At 43.7% G+C, this 24,790-nt stretch overlaps 1 protein-coding gene across 1 annotated transcript in view; it reads left to right on the forward strand.

Annotated features, from left to right (window-relative positions):
- Positions 1-21,584: 21,584 nt before the first annotated feature.
- LOC308150844 (nuclear factor 7, brain-like) overlaps positions 21,585-24,790 on the forward strand; it is a gene marked incomplete at both ends in the record, with an annotated part of 6,155 nt that continues 2,949 nt past the window's right edge. Inside the window, 6 exons of the mRNA XM_080523633.1 lie at positions 21,585-21,614; positions 21,951-22,007; positions 22,290-22,520; positions 22,620-22,642; positions 22,726-22,844; positions 23,316-23,873. Coding sequence (XP_080379759.1) covers positions 21,585-21,614; positions 21,951-22,007; positions 22,290-22,520; positions 22,620-22,642; positions 22,726-22,844; positions 23,316-23,873 — 1,018 coding nt within the window. The remainder of the gene's footprint in view (positions 21,615-21,950; positions 22,008-22,289; positions 22,521-22,619; positions 22,643-22,725; positions 22,845-23,315; positions 23,874-24,790) is intronic.

A 24,790-nucleotide genomic window follows, 5' to 3' on the forward strand; every position in this document is an offset into this window, starting at 1 on the left:
AGGTTTTACACAAAAACCTGTAGATGACAAATGCGGATATAAATGTACTTTTTTGTGTGTGTGTATTAGCTACAGGGCAAGTTTAACCCCTCAACCTCTCCGCTCCCACTCACCCACCCACCCACCCACACACACACACACACACACACACACACACACACACACACACACACACACACACACACACACACACACACACACCCACCCACCCACCCAATGGTTGCTTGCCACAGCTCACAGAGTAAGGAGGCCTATAATGATGCTATAGCTATTCTCTCTTGGAATCTGCCCCTGTGATATTGAGATTGTAGTGATGGGATTACTCAATGCTATCTCTCTCTCTCTCTCTCTCTCTGTCTCTCTATCTCTCTCTCTGTCTCTCTATCTGTCTCTCTGATGAGGTTAAAGTGGAGCTCAGTGTTTTTAAAGGGAGTGCTCTATCAGACTTACAACACAGCAGTGTCAAAATTACAGCAGGGAATAACAGAAGACTCAACCGTTAGGAGAGAATACTACTGTCAAAATAGCTTTCTCCAAGTGCTTCTTCACATTTTATTGAAGTGTTGTTTAAAGTTTAAAAGCAGGAGAACTTTGTCAAGAGGCTTTTGCAAAAGAGGGGCTGGCATCGTGTCAAAAAATGGCTACAAGAGTGCCTCGGCCTGAGGTGCTGTGCAATCTGCACAATGAGAGATACAGGCTCTTCTGTCAGAAGGATCAACAGCTCATCTGTGTGGTGTGTCAGACGTCAAGGATACATAGAGGTCATCTCTGTGTCCCAGTAGACGAGGCTGCACAGGAACATAAGGTAAACATAAATACAATTATTACAAAAATAATTAGAAATTCTGTGACAGATAGATAGCAGTGTCACTTGATGTTATGCACATGCCGGGTGAAAAGATAAAGGGTTGTTGATAACAATGAATGATAATTTTTAGTTTCTGTTTTAATTTTTAGTGTGATTCATCCTTTTTTGTCTGAAATAAGAAATGTACTTTTGGCAGTGCTGAGAGAATGTGTTTCTATACTATACTATATAAGGGTTATGATAATGATTCCTACAGAACGGTGGTAAACAGATACTGTCAAATGAGTCCAGAAATCTCCCAGTCAGAATCTCAATCAGAATCCAAGGGTCCCGGGCCTCGTTAATGAGGCCAACTGCAGTCGGGAAGAAATTGTTTTTGTGTGGTGAGGTTTTGGTCACGATGGACCGCAGCCTCTGTGTCTACCTCCTCAGTAATGTTTTGTCTCAATCTAGGAGGAACTCAAGACAGCTCTGAAACCCTTACAGGAGAAGCTGGAGGTCTTCAACAAAGTTAAACAAACCTGTGATGCAACATCAACACACATTACGGTACGTCATGCAACGTGTTGTATTCCGAATCAGAATCAGAATCAGAAGACTTTATTGCCATGACATGACTCAATAATAATAATAATAATAATAATAATAATAATAATAATAATAACAACTTTATTTGTATAGCGCTTTTCCTGAAAACGTTGCAGCTCAAAGTGCTTCAATCATTATATAATCTTAATTTAATTATTTTGTCATTTAAAGGCAATATTAAAAAGGTTTTTAGTCTTGACTTGAACATATGTGCTGAGGTTGCATCCCTAATGTAAACTGGCAGTGCATTCCACAATCTGGGTGCATAAAATGAGAATGCAGCCTCACCAGATCTCTTCTTGTACATGTGGTACACAGAGAAAACCAGCGTCAGAAGACCTGAGAGCTCTATTGGGCTGATATGCTAGCAAAAGACCTGAGAGCGCCATTGGGCTGATATGCTAGCAAAAGGTCTTTCAAATATTCTGGTGCTGTGCCAGTGAGAGCTTTATAAACAAGCAGAAGGATCTTGGCAGTATAGAACTTTACCAGCATGGTCCTTGGGAGGTGGAATTTCCTGAGCTGCCTCAGGAAAAACAGTTTTTTCTGGGCCTTTTTTGGCTCTCAGACAGCAATTGTAAATGTATTCAGAGACTGATTGTTGACATCACTAGCATCACTAGCATTGACGACACTTCTCTCATAGGGCTTTCACACCGGCAAAGAACCATGCCGGTTCGCGTTCGTGTTCGGAAACCTCCGAACGTTGGCGCTGTCTGGCTAATGAGGTTTCCGAACGCGAACCGGCACGGTTCTTTGCCGGTGTGAAAGCCCTCAGTGATGTGGTCTTCTCTTGTTCTGCTCAGTATTGGATACTGTAGACATCTAACTGATAGTCATGCATTCGCAACTCAATATCAACTCAATATCATAAAGAGAGCTGCATTCATTTCACCTAAACTTTAAATAATAGTAATAGTAATAATAATAATAATAATAATAATAATAATAATAGAAAAGGTAAGGTAAACAGAGTTAATGTATTATAGTAAAACTGCAGTGATTATAAGATATGTTCCCCTTACTGTCTCCAGAGCCAGGCCCAGCACACAGAGAGACAGATTAAGGAGGGGTTTGAGAAACTTCACCAGTTTCTACGAGAGGAAGAGGAGGCCAGGATAGCTGCACTGAGGGAGGAAGAGAAGCAGAAGAGTCAGATGATGGAGGAGAAGACTGAGGCACTGAGCAGACAGATGTCATTACTTCCAGCCACAATCCGAGCCTTAGAGAAGGAGCTGAAAGCTGAAGACATCTCCTTGCTGCAGGTAAGGATGCCTTCTCTCAGACAGCAATTGTAACTGTATTCAAAGACTGATTGATGACATCACGAGCATTGATGACACTTCTCCTCTGTTCCTCTCCAGAACTTCAAGGCCAGTAAGGAAAGGTAAGTGATCTGTCTCTGGTCTCTCTTCTCTGTGGTTCTGAACCCAAGCCCACAGCAGCACTGACTCCTGAATGTTCTTCCAGAGCCCAGTTCACACTGCCAGATCCAGAGATGGTTTCAGGAGCGCTGATAGACGTGGCCAAACACCTGGGCAACCTGCAGTTCAGTGTCTGGGAGAAGATGCAGGGGATTGTCAAGCACGGTTAGTAGTACTGACGAGAATTGGATTAAGAATAACTATCAAATAGACTATTTGAATATGTTCATAGAAATACAACATTCATAAATGTGTAGCAAGCCCTGATTTGCTTCACACAGTAACAAATGAGATGGACAATAATATAAAAAGTGCCAAGGTTTATTAACAATACATGAGCCCCATAGTGGGCTGGATAAATAACATTAGGCAGTATCAAAATGTCAGTGCCTGAAAGTTACAAATTGTTTACCGGTAGACTCCGGCAAATGAGAATAGTGAATCCAATCCACAAATTATAAGTATTTAGTGATCGTTAAACTGTTGTTTATTATATTGAGTGGGTACTTTAAAACTTCAAGTTGGTGTTATGAAAAAAGCCAAAATCTAGATATTGTTGACACAATAAGTTTCACTTTCACTTTTTGACCCCTTCGAGTGAGCGTGTTGTTGGCAAGTTCACCAGTTCGCTGCCACATTTCTTTATTAATCAAACTAATCCTAAAATATTAGGAATGGGAGGAATGGCGCTCTCTCTCTCTCTCCTCTCTCTCTCTCTCTCCTCTCTCTCTCTCCTCTCTCTCTACTCTCTCCTCGCTCCTCTCTCTCTCTCTTCCTGTCTCTCTCTCTCCTCTCTCTCCTCTCTCCTCTCTCTCTCTCTCTCTTCCTGTCTCTCTCCTCTCTCTCTACTCTCTCCTCGCTCCTCTCTCTCTCTCTCTTCCTGTCTCTCTCTCTCCTCTCTCCTCTCTCCTCTCTCTCCTCTCTCCTCTCTCTCTCTCTCTCTCTCTTCCTGTCTCTCTCCTCTCTCTCTACTCTCTCCTCACACCCCATGGCGATTCCCACCTCTAACTGCAGCCACCCGGTGATGAAGTCCTGGAGGGTAAAGCACAACTGCAGATCCTTGAAATAGCTTGCTACCAAGTTCTTGATACTGGAGGGCATGTGGAAAAACTCCATGGCATAGCTGATCAGCTGATGTGGAACTGACCCATAGGCATTGGCGAGGTCGAGCCAGTTGACATGCAGGTCCGTCTTCTCGCGCTTGGCCTTTTGGATCTGTTCCCAGATCATTGCAGAGTGTTTTACACAACCTGGGAAGCCTGGGACTCCTGCCGTCTGGCAGTTGGTGTCGATGTAGCCATTTTCCATCAGGTAGCTTGTCATCCTTTTGGCCAATACAGAGAAGAAGAGCTTCCCTTCCACATTTAACAGGGCGATGCTCCTGAATTGGCCAATGTCTTTGGAGTTCTCTTTCTTGGGGATGAAGACCGCTACTGCTCTTTGCCACTCAGATGGAATACATTTCTTTTTCCAAACAGTTCTCATAAGGTAACATAGCAGCTCTAGCACTTTGGGGCAGTTCTTATAGAGCTTGTAGGGTACTCCATTGGGGCCCGGTGCTGATGAAGACCTTGCCTTCTCCACAACGTGTCTGACTTCGCTGAGCTTGGGGGGCATGATGTTGAACTCGGATGTTGGCAGTTTGTCTGACCTGACTCTGCAGTGCAAGGTTACTTTTGGCCTTTCCCCCCACATCTTGCTTTCCCCTGGTGGATTCGCAGCCCCCGGGATGTGGTCACCTTCTCCCATCCACATCCACATTTCCGCATGATCTTCTTCTCATTGTCCGTTTCCATTGCAGTCGTTACCGTGTGATCTGTCCTCTTAGGCCCATCTTTAAATAAATACTACAGCGCATAATGTGTATAATGCATCTGTGTTTGTTTTGAAGCTCCTGTGATTCTGGACCCCAACACTGCACATCCCTCCCTCTCTCTGTCTGATGAGCTGACCAGTGTGAGACAGAGCGCAGCGCAGCAGCTGCCTAACAACCCAGAACGGTTCATGACGTATGTTAATGTTCTGGGCTCTGAGGGGTTCATCTCAGGAGAGCACAGCTGGGAGGTGGAGGTGGGGGACCTTCCTGGATTGGTCATGGGTGTGGTTAAAGAGTCCAGTTTCACAAAGATACTAGAATCACCAGAGCATGGAACCTGGGCTATAAAACAGAGGGATGGTGAGTATAGAGATGGAGATAATAAGAAAATCACCCTGAAGAGGAGACCCCAGAAGATCAGAGTACAGCTGGACTACAACAAGGGGGAGGTGTCCTTCTACGACTCTGAAGACAAGACACTCATCCACACTTATGAAGACACCTTCACTGAGAGACTGTTCCCCTTCTTCTGTATTGCAAGTGCTGGTGAAGCTAAACACCCTGATCTACAGATCTGCCAATCAGAGGTGATCCTGGCCGTGATGTCATCCTAGTGAGGAGTGTATGAGTCTGTTTGTAAAACATGAGGCAAGGCAAGGCAAGTTTATTAGTACAGCATATTTCATACAACAGGGGCAATTCAAAGTGCTTTACATACATTATTTAAAAATACAGCAAGAGGAGCATAAGAAAATAAAAATTACAATGAATAAAAGCAAATATAAGAAGTAAATAGATAAAACATTTAAAAAGACAATAGTTAATGGAAAAAAGACATTGATAGAAGTGTTTGTGTTTAATCATAACTGGTGCAAAACATGAAGATTTTTTTAGCTTAGATTTAAACATTTTAAGGGTTTGGGCCTGTTTGATTTCTTCAGGGAGTTTGTTCCAGGAGCATGCAGCAGCGTGACTGAAAGCTGCTGCACTGTGTTTTGTTTTTACTCTTGGAATTATTAGCTGATTAGTCTCAGCTGACCTTAGGGACCTTGCGGGAATATAGGGTGGGAGGAGATCTGATATGTATTTCGGTCCAAGACCGTTTTGTGACTTGTATGTAATTAGGAGGATTTTGAATTCAATTCTCTGAGAGACTGGTAGCCAGTGCAGGGATCTCAGGATTGGTGTAATGTGTTCAAATGTCTTTGTTTTTGTACGGAGCCTAGCAGCGGCGTTTTGGATGAGCTGCAATTTATGAACAGCTCCTTTAGATAGGCCTGTTATTAGACCATTACAATAATCAAGTCTACTCGAAACAAATGCATGGATGAGTTTTTCAAGGTCTTGCTTGGACATGAAACCTCTCATTCTTGTGATGTTTTTCAGGTGATAGTAGGCTGATTTAGTTATCGAGTTTATGTGGCTGTTGAAGTTTAGATCGGAGTCTAGAATTACACCAAGATTTCTGACCTGTTTTTTAGTTTGAAGAGAGAGAGAATCAAGTTTTGCACTGACTTTCGATCTTTTGTCAGGTGCACCAAATACGATTTTCTCTGTTTTGTCCTTTTTAGTTTAGTTGGAGGAAGTTTTGTGTCATCCAGGCGTTTATTTGCTCAATGCAATTACAGAGATTGTCAATGGGACTATAGTCGTTCGGTGAGAGGGCTATGTAGATTTGAGTGTCATCCGCATAGTTGTGGTAGGCAATTTTGTTCTTTTTTATGATGTGTCCCAATGGAAGCATGTAGAAATTTAATAGAAGGGGGCCAAGGATTGACCCTTGGGGAACCCCACATGTAATTTTAATTTGGTCAGATACAAAGCCACATGAGCCACATGTATGCTCTCTCCTATAATTATGAAATACTGAGATTGACGGTTTGATTTGTATTTTTTAATTTTATGATTGCGTTTTATGATTGTTGACATTTTTAAAATGTTTACGACAATGTTTATTGTTTATTCTGTTTAATGTAAATTAACAGATTATTTTTCTTTTATTGCTGTCTATCAACAAAACTTTGCTGTGGAGTGTGAGCATTATGGTATAAGAATCATGTATGTATATGAAAACATGTAGCTTGTGTGAAGAGAATCACATACAGTTAGGTCCGGAAGTATTTGGACAGTGACACAGTGACCCCTCTCCCATCAGTTGAATCACTGTATCTCAAACGCACCACAAATAGAGCACATAAAATTATCTCTGACCCCTCCCACCCTGCTCACCACCTGTTTCAACTGTTGCCCTCTGGACGGCGCTACCGATCCCTGGCACCAAAACACATCCCGTTTCAAAAACAGTTTTTTCCCCTCTGCCATAAGGACTCTCTCTTGTGGTTATGTGTGTTCATGTCCATGTAATAGTCATGTGCAATGTGTGTATGTTTTTTGACACTGCTGTTTGAGCTGTACCGAAAACAAATTCCTCCGACCTAGGTCGTGTGGTCATTAAACTATTCATTCATTCATTCATTTCCATAATTGTGGCTCTGTATGCCACCACAATAGATTTTAAATGAAACAATCGTGATGTAATTGAAGTGCAGACTTTCAGCTTTAATTCAAGGGGTTGAACAAAAATATTGTATGAAACGTTTAGGAATCAAAAGTAATTGGACAAATTAACATAATTATAAATAAAATGTTCATTTTTAATACATTGTCGAGAATTCTTTGCATCCTTCCAATGACTCTAGTGTTATTTGCCCTGTCCCATTCTGTCCCCCCTCCCGCCCGCCTCCTTCTGACTCTCCCTCATTCTCTCTTGGAAACTGCCCTCTCTCTCTCTCTCGCTCTGTCTCTCCCTCTCTCTCTCTCTTCCTCTCTCGCTCTCTCTCCCTCATTCTCTCTTGGAAACTGCCCTCTCTCTCTCTCTCTCTCGCTCTGTCTCTCTCTCCCTCTCTCGCTCTCTCTCCCTCATTCTCTCTTGGAAACTGCCCTCTCGCTCTGTCTCTCTCTCTCCCTCTCTCCCTCTCTCTCTCTCTCTCCCTCTCTCGCTCTCTCTCCCTCTCTCGCTCTCTCTCCCTCATTCTCTCTTGGAAACTGCCCTCTCTCTCTCTCTCACGCGCTCAGTCTCTCTCTCTCTCCCTCTCTCACTCTCTCTCCCTCATTCTCTCTTGGAAACTGCCCTCTCGCTCTGTCTCTCTCTCTCCCTCTCTCCCTCTCTCTCTCTCTCTCTCCCTCTCTCGCTCTCTCTCCCTCTCTCGCTCTCTCTCCCTCATTCTCTCTTGGAAACTGCCCCTGTGATACTGAGATTGTAGTGATGGGATTACTCAATGCTGAACTCTCTCTCTCTCTCTCTCTCTGTCTCTCTATCTGTCTCTCTGATGAGGTTAAAGTGCAGCTCAGTGTTTTTAAAGGGAGTGCTCTATCAGACTTACAACACAGTAGTGTCAAGACTACAACAGGGAAGAGCAGAAGACTAAACCATTACAAGAGAATACTACCGTCAAAATAGCTTTCTCCAAGTCACATTCTATTCTTATCTTCACATTTTATTGAAGTGTTGTTTAAAGTTTAAAAGCAGGAGAACTTTGTCAAGAGGCTTTTGCAAAAGAGGGGCTGGCATCGTCAAAAATGGGTTCTACACAGTCTCTCTCAGAGGAGTCAGGGCCTGAAATGCTGTGCAGTGTGCACGGTGAGGTACTCAGGCTCTTCTGTATGGAGGATCAACAGCTCGTCTGTGTGGTGTGTCAGACCGCAAGGATACATAGAGGTCATGACTGTGTCCCAGTAGACGAGGCTGCACAGGAACGTAAGGTAAACATGAATACAATTATAAAAAAAAATTGTTTGAAATTAGATAGCAGTGTCACTTGATGTTATGCACATGCTGGGTGAAAAGATAAAGGGTTGTTGATAACAACGAATGATCATTTCTAGTTTCTGTTTTAATTTGACTGTGACTGATCCTTTTTTGTCTGAAATAAGAAATGTAGTTTTGGCAGTGCTGAGAGAATGTGTTTCTATACTATACTATATAAGGGTTATGACAATGATTCCTATAGAACTGTGGTAAACAGATACTGTCAAATGAGTCCAGAAATCTCCCAGTCAGAATCTTGTCGAATATTTCTCTGTTTCAGTGATAAAAGAAGAGGTGAAAACTTCTGGCCCAGGTTTAAAAGTATTTATTCAAAAAAGGTCGGGTCTTCAGATTACAGGCACACTGAACAGTCACAACGTGAATCGAGGTAGTCAAGAGCAGGCCGCTCGAGCCTTGAGCTCAGAGTTTTATAGCCTTCCTTCTAGGCCTCTGATTGGCCTAGACCCTCGGGGGCGTGCATATGCGTGTGTGTGTGTGACTGCGCATTGTGCGACAATTCGTGTGTGTGTGTCAGCGCATTGTGCGACAATTCGTGTGTGTGTGTCAGCGCATGCGCGACAACTGAAAAGATCTTCCCGAGATCTTTTGTATTGAAACAATAAAAGTATTTAACAAAGTGTATCCGAAGCAATAAAAATATACGTGTAATATGTGTAAAATATACGTGAATATATGTGTAAAATATACGTGAATATAAGAAGGCTATTAATGTGTAAAAATATACTACACATCCCCCCTCGGACCACCCAGAGGGTGTTCCGAAACTAAATGATCACATAAACCAAAACAAAAACACAAACCCCACATATCACAGCTAAGAAAATATAAAAAAAAAATAAAAAATTAAAAAATAAAAAATAAAAAATAACTAATAAGAACCCAAAGACATCATGCAAAAAATAGAAATCAACCAATAACAAAAAGAATCTCGAAAACAACAATCACAATTAAACTAAACACAGTCCATCATGCACAAATTAATATAGAAACTTCCAACGACCGATGTTTTCTTTGTCCTTGAAGCGCCAGGGACAGAGGTTACTAGCACATGAACCCAGTTGGAGAACAGCCTTTACCGCTTTCTCAGATTGATATCCTTTCCCAGTCAAGAGTGTTTTCTTCGTTGTGCTAGGAACAGAACCGCTTTCCTATCTTTGCATAACCACCACACCACTTCTCAACTGACATCAATCACATGATATAGAAAGAAACAAACAGTAATCGAAGCAAATAATCATAAAACATCACTTAATAAACAAATCATCAAAAGAGGAAACAAAATCAGAAAGCAAAACAGAATCCAGCTTTTGCTCATCAGCAACGTTGGTCAACATTAAAGCATTAATAGGAACATCCGAAATACACTTTCCAAAACATTTGATCAAAATACCAAGTAACATAATACAGATGATAATGACAACAAAAATAATAGCGACGGACCTGATCATATTACCAATACCTGAAAAAGCAGAATCAAAGAAATCTAACATATTCCAACCGTGTTCTTTATGTAAATCCTCTACACCCTTCTTGTTAGATTCATGAAAATCATGCAAAGCGTTACCAGAATCCGAAATATAACTGCAGCATTCACCGCCTATCAAAGCACAAGTACCACCCTGACTGGCCAAAATAATGTCCAAAGCCATTCTATTTTGGAGAGCTACATTCTTAGTTTCAGTCAATTCAGTGGCCAGGGCAGACACTACAGCATCCGAAGCATTAATGTGTTTTTCAAGAACGGATGATAAGGCACTTAATTCAGTCTGAGTGTTGTAGACACCATAACTTGGGAATATTAGGCCAAAAAACTTCTGAGCGGCAGACAACGCCCTACGACTACGATGGGTTGCTTGTTTGTGAAGTACAGACATCTCCTCCCGAGTAACTTTCCTAATCAAAGGTATCAGATGAGCCAAATAACAACCACCCTCAATCAAAGCAGGAAGCTTAGAGAATGCATCATTATCACACACAAGAAACACATGTTCCGGGAGTTGAAGCTCCGTACCAGGATACGAGAAAATGGTTCCACCTATACAAGACGCAGCCCCTAACTGACGAACCGAGCTGATCTTGGGCCGTACTTGAATGTCAATACAGGTTGTAACATTTACGAGAGGCATGACTTTAAGCTGCGTGGTGCCTCTCTGCCGTCTGGTAGTATTGGTATCATGTAATTTCATTTGAGGCACCATAGCACAATCAACAACTTTACATTTTAATCCAGAAATAACAACTGAACCCCTCCACCGTGTAGAAGTCACACTCCCAGAACATGACAGATGAGGACTCAATGCAGTACCATTTAATTGAGCGAACATAGCTTGGATAATATATATCTTCTTCGGACCTGTTGGTTGTGACAAATGTGTAAGCCTATCAATAATAACCTTCCCCACACCGCTAGGCCTATGGTGTTTGTTAACCGCTGCTGTCAGACGTTCCAACACACCAATATCCACACCTGCATAGGAAGAATTTAAAGGAACCAGAATCGTGCTGGGCTGACAAGAAGAGCTCTGGTTCTTGCCCTGTAAAACAAATGGGGCTAAACCCTGCCAATTATAATGAAGCCATTCTGCTTTAGTTAACGGTATGGGGAAAAACATAGGAGCAGACGCACTTACAGGGACCTGTTGACAAATCCAGCAATCAGAATAATTCATTTTTGAAGCAAAATCTTTCATGATACTAGTGGCAGAATTAGGGTGGGACCGTGTCCCCAGGTGATTAGAATCATACAACAAATAATCGTCAGTAGCGACTACAATCGCCTTCGTAGGAGCCTTCACAGCAACATTTTCAACCTTTCCTGGTAACTCATCGTGAACATATTTATGCACCAATGTCTCACAGTCCAACCTATAGTGGTGTGGATAGTCAGGCCTGGTCCTACAAATTTTGTCCTTGAAATTGTTGGATTTACTAGACACCGGTTCACCGATATCACGTCTAGCACACCAATACGAGCTCTCTTCCTGGTCAACATTAGTTAATGTCACACGAGTTTCTTGCATGTTGCTTGAGTACTGATCAAGTGTAATATATGTAGTATCCAATAAATACCACTCGCTCTCTTCGGCGGTATAGATCAAACAATCATCAATAGTACAACGTGAATGTGGGCAAGTAAAAGCTCTACTTGCTATGATCATTCTTCTCTGACGTCCAGGCATAACAGTGTGTGAGTAAAGTGTAACATTGTCCAAAGAAGTCAATGGGGTAGGAACACTAAGGGGTATATCAGTCTCTGAAACGGCATGGCTTGAGTTTCCTCCTAATTGGCCTTGGTGTTTTACGGGGTCTGACTGGTTGAGGTGTATCACTGACAGGTCTGTGTCTCTCAATGGTACCTCGGTCCGGGCATCCGCCCGGGTTGCTGACATCTCCGTCTGGAGCATTGTCAGGGTCGGAAGGGGTGACAACAGGGGCAACACCAGGCTCGGTAGAACCCCCAAGAGGGGTGTCGCAGTCACTGGATCCTTCACGGTCTCCGTTGACCCACTCATCAGTGGGCTGGACAGGGTCTGGGACGAAGCCCCCGGCATCATCTGCATCATGGCGCAGATACTCACCAACATCTTCGTCAGCCTGGATGTCCAAGCTGTGGACTTCCTCGTCCCCAGGGATCTCCTCACCATCCTGCCGAGGTTCTCCCTCATCGTCCTCATTGGGTGCCTTGATGCAGTGATGAACGTGATACCAGGTGGGGGACCCCTTGATTTGGAGGGCAGTCCCAGTGCACCGAACGACCTCGTATGGTCCTTCCCGTCGAGCCTCGTGCCACTTCCGTCTGTAGACCTTCACGTATACCTTGTCACCCGGTTGCAACGCGTCCTTCCTCTCCTGTGCGTTCACCTCCTCTTCACGTTCCTGTTTGTGGAGCACATAAGAAGAGATACTCTTTTGCCGGTTAGTCATGTACTGTACATAGGCTTTCATGTCACTCTCCAGGAGAGCCAAACTTGGCCCTTTCCCACTGGTTCGTACACCGGGAGCTGTCATTATCCTCCCCATTACCAGTTCATGGGGAGTCAAGTGCAGCCCTCGAATCTCACTGGAACGACAGGCCATCAATGCAAGAGGGAGTCCTTCCAACCAATTAAGACCTGTATGCTTACAGACCTTAGAAAGACGGTTCTTAAGGACCCCGTTCATCCTCTCTACTATCCCCTGGCTTTGAGGTGAGTAAATACACCCAAGTCTCTGCTTGATTCCCAACTTTTGTAGTATAAGCTTTACCGTCTTATCCACAAATTCCTTACCATTGTCTGACGATATCCTATCTGGAATTCCAAACCTAGGCATGACTTCCCTGCATAGGAACTTTGCTACAGACTGAGCATCCTTTCTTCGAGTGGGGCAAGCTTCTACCCATCTGCTGAACCTGTCTACTACAACTAGCATGTACCTGTATCCTGCAATAGGTTGAATCATGTCCACATAATCAATCACTAAATGTTTCATTGGCCCGTTTGGGGTAGGGATATGCCCAGTTCCCACTGGTATTCCAGGTCTGATATTGTTCTTCAAACAGACCACACATTGACCAAGGACATGGTCTATTTGTTCCAACAAATATGGAGCCCAAAAACCATATTCCTTGGTGATCTTGCGTCTTACCTCCCCCCTGGACACATGCGCTAATCCATGGGCTTCCTGTATCAGTACGCCTAATAAATCTGGGGGTGCCACAACCAGTCCCTCATGATTTCTCCATAGACCTGTGTCATCCTGACTAGCTCCTCTGGTTAACCATAGGTTTTTGTCTAGCGCATTTGCCTCACTCTGTAACATCAACAAATCCTCAAGCGTGACCATGCCCTGTAACTGTACTTCATGTGTGACCAGCAGAACTTTACCTGCTTTGTCTGCTCCTGTAATAGCTTTGGCTGCATCATCTGCAGCCCTGTTACCTTGTGTGACATGTGATGAGTCAGATCTGTGTGCGGCACACTTCACTATGGCTAATTCCCTTGGTTTCATCATGGCTTGTAACAGCTTCATGATTTGAGCGTGGTGCTGAATAGGCGAACCATCAGTTTTCTTAAAACCCCGTCCCTTCCATACAGCTCCATGTAAATGACACACATTGTGGGCATAGGCAGAGTCGGTGTATACTGTCACTCTTTGTCCGGTTCCCAAATTGCATGCTTCTGTGAGGGCAATCAATTCAGCCAACTGAGCTGAACAAGGCTGAGGAACAGCCTCGGCTTGTTCCACAATGAACTCCGAATTTTGGGATCGGACTATGGCATACCCGGCACGTAAATGTTCTCCTACCCGGTAACAAGATCCATCAGTCCAATACTCAACGTCAGCTTCCTTTAAAGGCAAAGCTAGTAGATCTGCTCTAAGCTTAGAGTACCTCGTAGCTTCCTTCACACAATCGTGTGGTTCCCCATCTTCTGGGGTTGGCAAGGTCTCTGCTGGGTTAAGTGTGTTACATCTTAGTAAGGTTACATCTTCCCTTTCCAACATCCTGTAATAATCCCTAATCCTAGGCATCGTCAAAGTGTACTTGCCTTGATTCAAGAGGTTCCTTAGACTGTGGTGGCAGAGAATGGTAATTGGGTACCCCATTGTTAAGGCTGTTGCCTTCTCGTACATAAGATAAGCCCCGGCCATTGCTCTGTAACATGGCGCGAAACCCATTTCTACCTCTGAATATGCGACAGAGTAATAGGCTATGGGCTGTGGACTAGGTCCAATGCCTGTTGGTTGCGTAAGAACAGCGCAGGCATACTTCCCCTCGGCTGAAGAAGAAACATACAATCCAAATTCTTTGGAATAATCTGGAAGCGCTAAAGCTGGCGCTTCTTGCAATTTGTGTTTAATTGTCTCAAACGCCAAATCAGCTTCCCTTGTCCAAGTAATGCAAGATTGGAGGTTATCGCTACCTGTTTCCTTAATCATCCCCCTCAATGGAGCGACTAGTCTAGAGTAATCCTCCACCCATGCTGAACTATACCCAGTAATGCCCAAAAACATCATCATTTCCCTAACCGTTCGTGGTTTTGGAGCCTTCTGAATAGCTTCCAAATGTTCATTTGTGACGCTGCGATGTCCCTGTGTAATGGATTGTCCTAAGTAAGTTACCTTTTCCTGACAATACTGTAGCTTCTTTTTAGACACCTTGTGTCCCTTCTCCGCCAAAACCTTTAACAGTTTGACGGAATCCCTGTGACATGTTTCTTCATCTGGGGCACAAAGGAGTATGTCATCCATGTACTGAATGGCAGTACTACTTATCATCTGTTCTAACCCGTCTAAGTCCTCCCTTAAGACCTGATTAAAAACATGAGGACTGTGTTTGTACCCCTGTGGCATTCTGGTATATTGATAATGCTGACCTTTGTAGGTAAACCCAAATAACCCTTGACTTTCTACACTAAGAGGTATAGAAAAGAAAGCCCCGCATAAATCAATCACTGTAAATACTTTGGCTGTAGATGGAATCTGAGTCAACAGCACATGAGGATCAGGAACTTCAGCTGGATAGCTGACGACTACCTCATTCACAGCCCGTAGGTCATGTACCAGACGATATGAACCATCAGGTTTCGTCACTGGCAGAAGAGGTGTATTGCTTAACGGATATTGAGTTATCTTCAGGACTCCTGCCTCTAACAGTCCTTTGATCTGTGGCTCAATTCCATCAATTGCTTCCTGTTTCAATGGGTATTGGTTTTTCCAAGGGGGTTCTGCACCCGGTATGAGTTCAACTCTCAATGGACGAGCTGATTTCACAAATCCAATGTCTGTACTGTTCTTTGCCCACAGGTCGGCTGGCACGTTCTGCATCATTTCTTCTCTGAGGTCTCTGTCAGCTTGTACAGGAAGGATTAGCTGGTTCATTAGCTTCACAGTCTGCGGATGTCCTATTCCTTGAGCAGAGATCATCAGTTTGGTGAACTGTCCATCAATGCTCCTCCAGATAGCAGGGTTTTCTTTTGTCGTTACAAATCTGGCTTTTTCTGAGTCTGCCATCATTGCCCCTAAATGCTTCTGCTTATAGTGTTCAGATATCATAAGTGTCACATGAGGGATGCTACCCTCAATCTTATGCTCCTGATCTAGATAAGTGTCACTGTTTATCTTCATAGCCACTCCCTGAGGGCCTAGGATTATACAACTTGCACTAAGCTGTACCTGTTTTGGCTGATGCTTCAGCCACTCATCTGGGGTTGCATCTGCAACTTCTCTAAAATACTGGAGTGTACAATGCAATGGATCAGTAGGCCTTCTGGCCTCTGCCATGTGTGCCAGGATATAATTGTCCCACATCCTTGCTGGTTCCATTAGGTCTGGGCTAAGCCCTCCCACCCAATATACCATAGATGCGTTGTTGTCCATCATGACAGACAGTTGTCTGTTCTCTTGTGGCACTGTCACCTGACAGCCGTCCGGTGTGCATTTCACGGTACAATTTAACTGGCATAGTGCATCTCTCCCTAGTAGCCCTATTGGCGTGTGTTCTGATACAAGTATTGACAGATTTGCTCTCTGTCCTTTGTACTCTAAGCTTACAAGCTCAGTGGTAGGGATCAGCTGTTTAATTCCCTCGAATCCGATTGTCTTCACATATTTCCCAGACATAGGAAGGTGCGTGGCGTCTTCAGGCTTCAGACAGGTGTAGGCTGCTCCACTGTCCACCATCAATTCTAATGGACGTTGGTTGACCGACACCCATATTGTAGGTTCATCTTCAGGCCTGTTTGTCACCACCAGCTGGCACCCCCCTTTCGGATCTTCTGGGCACCCCTATAGCGCAGCCGCTGGGCCTCCATAGGGGTTCACCACTCCTGGAGCCGGTGCAGCAGGGGGCTTATCTCCTCCTTTCTGTTTCCCCCCTGCGCCCCCCTGGTTCTTCTTAAAGCAGGTACGTTTTAAGTGTCCATACTGGCCGCATACGAAACATGGTCCTAGTACCCTCCTCGGTGCTGTGGTCCATCCCTCTTGTGGTGGTCCTTGGCCAGGCTGGTTGTATGGAACCACTTGCACCCCTGGTGGCCCCTGTGGGTATGGATTCCCCCCTTGTGGCCCCTGTGGGTATGACTGGGGAGGGACAATTTGCAGTTGCTGTGGCTGAGATGGGACCTGTAGGGCTATAGTCTGCTCTCTCTCTTTGGTTTTCTTGCCTTCTGTCAATTGCACTTGAGTTAGTTTTCTGAGTGAGTCCTCGTCTTGTGCCTTCTGTGCCTGAATCTTCTTTCTAAATAATTCTACTTGGTGTGCTATGTTGTCTATATAAACAGCCTTGCTCATGTGTCGTAGGCCCACCACTTCTGCTAACTTGTTCTTAACTGGGGTAGGGAGACCTTGTTGAATCTTTTCCCTGATTATGGCTTTTTCTAACGGGTTATCTTCGGCATCCTTCCCTGTCACACTTCTCCATTGAGAGTGCACACGGGCAACGTACCCCCGGGGATTTTCATCTCCCCCCAGTGGCTTCACAATGACATTGTCTGGATGAATGTGAGTAGGGTATGTTTCTCTGATTGCCTTCCACAGCTTGCCTCTGTTTGCTGCGAAGAGTTCTGGATCATAAACGGATGTATCGATATATCTATGAAGTCCCGCCTTCATCAATATTTCCTGCATGGTGTCCAATCCTGTAATGGTAGCTAAGAGTCTTTTCAAATCCCCCATAGCAGCGTGCGTTCCTGTCAATCTCACGTCGACTTGCGCCGTCCAAGGGTGGCCTCCATCTTCCAGGACTGGGAGTTTTTCGATCACTTCTGACAGATCCGTATGATTCCAAGGACGATATTCCATCTGGTTACCTCGAATCAGCACTGGGAAGTTCCCCTGAGTTTCCTCTTCTTCCGATGCTGTTTCATAATCGCTTACTTGTGGCTCTTGTGGCTCCGTTTTTACTTCCCGCCTTGGTGTCGCTTCCCGCCTTGGTGTCGCTTCCCGCCTTGGTGTCGCTCCGGACCTTGGGGAGTTCAACCGGGATGCAGGTGATGCTGCCGCTTGAGATTGACGACACGTTTCTCTTTCTACGTCTAGGTCCTGCAGCTGTTGTCTGTAGTCCTCTTCGTTTCTTAGGATTTTCGCACGGAGTTTTCTTGCCCTCCTTTCTCCCTCCTCTTCATCCCTGTCTTCCTGCAGCTTCATCTTCTTTTGCTTTAAGCTCTCTCTTCTCTTCCCTGCCTTCAGAGACTTCTGCTCATCTTCAGAACTATTTTCTTCTTTTCCCTTCTTATAGCGTATTTTCCCTCCCTGCTTTTCGGCCCTGGCTAGTAGTTTTCTTATCGGAGAACTGTAGCCTCCTTGTGCATTGCTGTCATCACTGGAATCTTTGCCATCTCCTCCACTGCCATCTTCACCGTCATCCGTCTTGTCCCTCCTGTCGTCCCCTTTTCCCCTCGGCTCCTCCTTCTTTTTCTGTTTGGCACCTGACCTGTTCTCTGGTTCGAAGTCCACGGTCACTTTCGCTCTTCCCCTCTCTAGTACATTTTCATCCTTATCTTTGATAGTGAAGGTTCCACTCGTACTTAGGACAGGGACCTGAGGGTAGATCCGCTGAGAATTGTCCTCCAGTCTCTTGGCATAGGGAGGAGGACTGGAGATTGGAGCTGTGTGTGAGAATGGAATGTTCACTTTCTCTTCCATTGCTTTGGCCAATTCATCTCTTTTTTCTGGATCCATGTGAGCTGTTTTCTCTTTCCAAGCTAATGCTACTTTCTGCCCCTCTACTTTGAAGAGGTCTAAAATAGCTAACTCTAACCTGCGTTTCTCTGATCTAATCTTTCCTTTTTGATGCGCCTTATGTGCATTGATAAGTATCTCCAATGTTGCAATTAATTGTAAATCAAAGGTGCCCTCTGCTGGCCATGGTTGTTCAATGTCTGCCCAACGAATATTCCATTTCGTTGATATCTCGCTAATCTCCTTAACAAGAGGATTCATTTTTTCCACTATAGCCACAGGAGATGAATTTGCTAATATTCCCTTGTCTGTATTAACAGCCCTCACAATGTTACTGGGTTTGGCTCCCATGTCTGAAATATTTATACTGCTTAATATGCTGAAAATATGCTATAAGGTGTACTTTCCTTACAACCCACCTTCTGTTGCTGTATCTGCTAAACAGATGCTAGTCCAACTCTTAACTGTGTCAACTGTCCACACAGAACACTACAACTCCGGAACAACGGATTGTTTCAGTGGTATTGTGTATTATTGACTTAAATGTAATCTATGTGTATGCGTTTTAATCTAAATGGTTTTTTCCCTTATTATGTATGAATGTGTCACTTAATTGCTCAATCAATACTAATTATAGTTCAGGTCAACTTAATTATTAAACTACAAAGGCTGTTCAACACAATTATCAAATTACAAAAAGCAGGTCACGCTTTAAGTCTTTCTGATCCACAACCCCTTGCTTGATCAATCCTCAGATAGAAACTGTTCTGCTATTCTTTAATCAAGAACTGTGAAAAAAGAACTTAACTTCAAATAAAAAGATGTAAAACACGAATATTAATCACAACCTGTAAAGAAATCGACTTGTCATTGGGAAGGAATAAAATGATTAATTATTCATTACAATCTGTAAGGAAATCGATTTGTTATTTGAAAGGAACAAAATGATCAATTATCAATTACAATCTGTAAGGAAATCGACCTGCTACTTGGAAGGAATGCACAATCAACTAGACTTAGTCATTTACACTTCATTGATGAAATCCTGTGGAAGAAAACGTCATCCCTAGACCACTATAAACCAATTGATCAAAGTTTTGTGAAAACTGAAAATGAAATAATCTGAATAATTAATTAAATCAATTTGTAATTACTTAAATTAATTGAAGTAACCCTCCATTTATCATTGTAAAAGACTATATCGTCGACCTCAGGCGGATGCACTGATGGAGAACCAGTGTTCCAGTGTGATTCGTATTCCGTCCACTGGAGAGCAGCAAACAATTAAAAATGTCTTATATTGTTTCATCCACTAGAGGGCAGTACACAATTAAAAACGTCCTATCTTGTTTTATCCACCAGAGGGCAGTACACAATTAAAAACGTCCTATCTTGTTTTATCCACCAGAGGGCAGTAAAGAATTAAAAACGTCCTATCGTGTCTCGACCAGTAGAGGCCGCCACACCGAAGATGTTTTACAGAATGACTATCTTACCTAAAACTCTCAATCTATCTTTTTTATTTTTACAATCTATCCCTAAATCAATTGTTAAGTGAAATGAATGAATGATTCGTTAGAATTATTCACTATATCATCATATACATTGATTTAAAACTTATGGAATCAATCAATTGTTCTGGGAAACAGAAAATGAATGCTCTGAATAATTAATTCAACTGATAAGTAATTAATTAAATTAATTAAAGTAATTTACTATAGAACAGTCAATTAAAAACATCAATCTATGAGTGATCTCTACAGATCTCTCGTCAACATTCTATGCAAGCAGGCAGGGCCGTTTTATTGGGGTCTGTGACCCTGCTGTGATTCTGCTCAGGGAAAGCAGCCTTGTCTAGACTCACGCACAAATTGCCTCATATGTTTTGAATCTAACCTAAAGTCACAATCTATCTTTACTTTTAACAAACTATGACAAATATCTTTAAACTACGTTAAATCTATGTAATGCAACAATCACACGCAACGTGTCTGTATGTTTGAACAACAGGAGAAGAAGGAAGAGAGGGAGGGGCTAGCCTTTGTCCTTCTCTGTGGGGAAACCCCCGCGTGTTTGTAGCCTGCTTTAAAACAATCTTTTTAACACAACTTGTTTTCATAAACGATTACTTTTCACGACACCGCAATATCAAGATTATTTTTCAATGCAGTTCAACGTATTATTTGCCAAGATAATCTTATTCAAATACTTCTAAAATGGCACATGCTTCCTACTAGGCCCTGTGTGTCTACTAAGCCTGCATCCTTTCACACAAAGGAAGAAATTGGCGCCAACTCAGACATGCATTCACACAAAGGAAAAATAGCGCCCTACCTATTCAAACCACGTTTTTCCTCCGTGCTTCCAAGTAATTTAACAATGCATATCTCTAAAATAGCGCTATTTTCTGCTCACTAGCACGGACTCTGCTCTTTCAAACTAGGAATTCCAATTCCATACCATTTGAATAGAGCTATCTCCTGAGCTTTTACACTCCACCAGACTATTGCCTGATACAAACTACAGTTATTAGCCCGCTAGAAAAACGTCTTCCCCTAGCTTATGCTAATACCTTGTTCTTAAAACAAGACTACAGCAGTTTCTTCTCTGCTATACCACAATAACCACACACACGATCAAAATCGTACAATTAAAACACTTTTCACAATACAGGTTTTACAACCCGGCTCTCTCTGACTAATCTCTACCCAGTTATATATTAAAGAGGATCCGTTTAAAATATAACTCATTCGATTTACACAGTCTAATTTGCACAGCTTCGCCTTGTACTTACTGTTCTCCTGAAGAGTTGCAAAACGACCGATCGTCCAGAGCTATTAAAAAGGGTCCCTTCGTGGTTGCCACTTATGTCGAATATTTCTCTGTTTCAGTGATAAAAGAAGAGGTGAAAACTTCTGGCCCAGGTTTAAAAGTATTTATTCAAAAAAGGTCGGGTCTTCAGATTACAGGCACACTGAACAGTCACAACGTGAATCGAGGTAGTCAAGAGCAGGCCGCTCGAGCCTTGAGCTCAGAGTTTTATAGCCTTCCTTCTAGGCCTCTGATTGGCCTAGACCCTCGGGGGCGTGCATATGCGTGTGTGTGTGTGACTGCGCATTGTGCGACAATTCGTGTGTGTGTGTCAGCGCATTGTGCGACAATTCGTGTGTGTGTGTCAGCGCATGCGCGACAACTGAAAAGATCTTCCCGAGATCTTTTGTATTGAAACAATAAAAGTATTTAACAAAGTGTATCCGAAGCAATAAAAATATACGTGTAATATGTGTAAAATATACGTGAATATATGTGTAAAATATACGTGAATATAAGAAGGCTATTAATGTGTAAAAATATACTACAATCTCAATCAGAATCAGAATCAGAATCAGAAACAGATTTATTGCCAAAAATGTACAAGAAGAGTGGAATATGACATGATAATAGTGCAGTGTGACTGTGATGTCAGTAGGGATCAAGCTATCAGTCAGGGTCAGTGGGGGTCAGTAGGGGTCAGTGGGGGTCAGTAGGGGTCAGTAGGGGTCAGTGAGGGTCAGTGGGGGTCAGTAGGGGTCAGTAGGGGTCAGTGGGGGTCAGTGGAGGTCAGTAGGGGTCAGTGGGGGTCAGTGGGGGTCAGTGAGGGTCAATGGGGGTCAGTAGGGGTCAGTAGGGGTCAGTAGGGGTCAGTGAGGGTCAGTGGGGGTCCCGGGCCTCGCTAATGAGGCCAACAGCAGTCGGGAAGAAATTGTTTTTGTGTGGTGAGGTTTTGGTCATGATGGACCGCAGCCTCTGTGTCTACCTCCTCAGTAAAGTTTTGTCTCAATCTAGGAGGAACTCCAGACAGCTCTGAACCCCTTACAGGAGAAGCTGGAGGTCTTTTACAAAGTAAAAAATCCTATGAAAAAAACCTGTGATGAAACATCAGAGCACATTAAGGTACTGTGTACGTCAGGCAACGTGTTGTATTCAGTGATGTGGTCTTCTCTTGTTCTGCTCAGTATTGGATACTGTTGACATCTAACTGATAGTCATGCATTTGCAACTCAATATTGTAAAGAGAGCTGCATACATTTCACCTAAACTTTAAATATTAATAATCATAGAAAAGAGTTAATGTATTATAGTAAAACTACAATGATCAAGATATATTTGCCTTGCTGTCTCCAGAGCCAGGCCCAGCACACAGAGAGACAGATTAAGGAGGGGTTCGAGACATTTCACCAGTTTCTACGAGAGGAAGAGGAGGCCAGGATAGCTGCACTGAGGGAGGAAGAGGAGCAGAAGAGTCAGATGATGAAGGAGAAGACTGAGGCACTGAGCAGACAGATGTCATCCCTTTCAGACACAACCACAGCCTTAGAGAAGGAGCTGAAAGCTGAAGACATCTCCTTCCTGCAGGTAAGGATGCCTTCTCTCAGACAGCAATTGTAACTGTATTCAAAGACTGATTGATGACATCACGAGCATTGATGACACTTCTCCTCTGTTCCTCTCCAGAACTTCAAGGCCAGTAAGAAAAGGTAAGTGATCTGTCTCTGGTCTCTCTTCTCTGGGGTTCTGAACCCAAGCCCACAGCAGCACTGACTCCTGAATGTTCTTCCAGAGCCCAGTTCACACTGCCAGACCCAGAGAAGGTTTCAGGAGCGCTGATAGACGTGGCCAAACACCTGGGCAACCTGCAGTTCAGAGTCTGGGAGAAGATGCAGGGGATTGTCAAGCACGGTTAGTACTGACGACAATTTGTGACACGTTCTCATGCTTTGGTCCTCATATCGCCAACCAATCAAAATGTTCTGCTTTGATTTTGAAATACGGAACTACGTTTAAACGTTGTTAAGAATCACAACACACACTCGCTAGTCGAGCCAAAATACTGCAACGCAATGGATTCGGTGAGTACTCCCCACTGCTACCTAGTTAACTATAGCACTACTTTACAATGTTAGCAGGCTCACAAAACAAGCTGTGTTAGTTGACTAGTGATGTGTCATTGATTTTCAACAACGTGGAAATGTATTCACATTTTCGAAAGAAAATTCAGATCATCAGATCCTGATATGAGGACCAAAATATTAGAATGTGTCCTATCTGGAAGAAGATTTGAATATTTTTACAGTTATACAAGATTCTTAGTGTATACTGGAATAAAGCCCATCAAATAATTAGTAGAATATCTCTGTGTTTGTTTTGAAGCTCCTGTGATTCTGGACCCCAACACTGCACATCCCTCCCTCTCTCTGTCTGATGATCTGACCAGTGTGAGACGTACAGAGCCAAGGCAGCAGCTGCCTGACAACCCAGAACGGTTTATGAAGTATCCAGATGTTGTGGGCTCTGAGGGGTTCATCTCAGGAGAGCACAGCTGGGAGGTGGAGGTGGGGGACCATCCTAGATGGATCATGGGTGTAGTTAAAGAGTCCAGTGACAGAAAGGGGGAGGTACAACCATCACCAAAGTATGGAATCTGGGCTATAAAACAGTGGGATGGTAAGTATACAGACGATAAAAGGCGTAACACCATCACTCTGAAGAGGAGACCCCAGAGGATCAGAGTACAGCTGGACTACAACAAGGGGGAGGTGTCCTTCTACGACCCTGAAGACATGACACTCATCCACACTCATAAACACACCTTCACTGAGAGACTTTTCCCATACTTCTCTATTGCACGTGCTGGTGATGCTAAACACCCTGATCTACAGATCTGCCAATCAGAGATGTCCAGAGATGTCGATAGCCGCTCTCTTGACAGTTAACTTGTTCTAACTAACCCTCCTGCTGAAAGCCTTATTCTACTAATTTCCGCCTAAAAAACAGACCCAAACTAAACTGCTCATAGCGTATATGAAATATGATGATCAGATGCTGAAGCAGGATGCCATAATAGTTCAGAATAATGCCAGAGATGCCCAGTTCTGAGAGGATGGAGAGAAGGATCTGGTGTTTGACTGTGTGGAAGGCAGCAGACAGGTCCAGTTCTGAGAGGATGGAGAGAAGGATCTGGTGGTTGACTGTGTGGAAGGCAGCAGACAGGTCCAGTTCTGAGAGGATGGAGAGAAGGATCTGGTGGTTGACTGTGTGGAAGGCAGCAGACAGGTCCAGTTCTGAGAGGATGGAGAGAAGGATCTGGTGGTTGACTGTGTGGAAGGCAGCAGACAGGTCCAGTTCTGAGAGGATGGAGAGAAGGATCTGGTGGTTGACTGTGTGGAAGGCAGCAGACAGGTCCAGTTCTGAGAGGATGGAGAGAAGGATCTGGTGGTTGACTGTGTGGAAGGCAGCAGACAGGTCCAGTTCTGAGAGGATGGAGAGAAGGATCTGGTGGTTGACTGTGTGGAAGGCAGCAGACAGGTCCAGTTCTGAGAGGATGGAGAGACGGATCTGGTGGTTGACTGTGTTGAAGGCAGCAGACAGGTCCAGGAGAATGAGAACAGAGGAGAGGGTAGCTTGAGGAAGAAGCTTGAGCAGAGTGGAGGGCCTCCGTGACAACAAGGAGAGCAGTCTCAGTGGAGTGCCCAGCCTTGAAGCCGGATTGATGGGGGTCCAGGTGTTCCATCTTACGGATAGTCAGTGTTACGTACCGTGTTGGTTTTCTGTGTTTATTTATGTTGTAGTAGGCCTATTGGTTGGTTGTGTATGTTGTGTTTTTGTCTCCCCGTGTTGTCATTCTC

The sequence above is a fragment of the Nansenia antarctica genome (genome assembly GCF_963989245.1).
Source record: "Nansenia antarctica genome assembly, chromosome: 2".
In the NCBI taxonomy this organism is placed as follows: Eukaryota; Metazoa; Chordata; class Actinopteri; order Argentiniformes; family Microstomatidae; genus Nansenia; species Nansenia antarctica.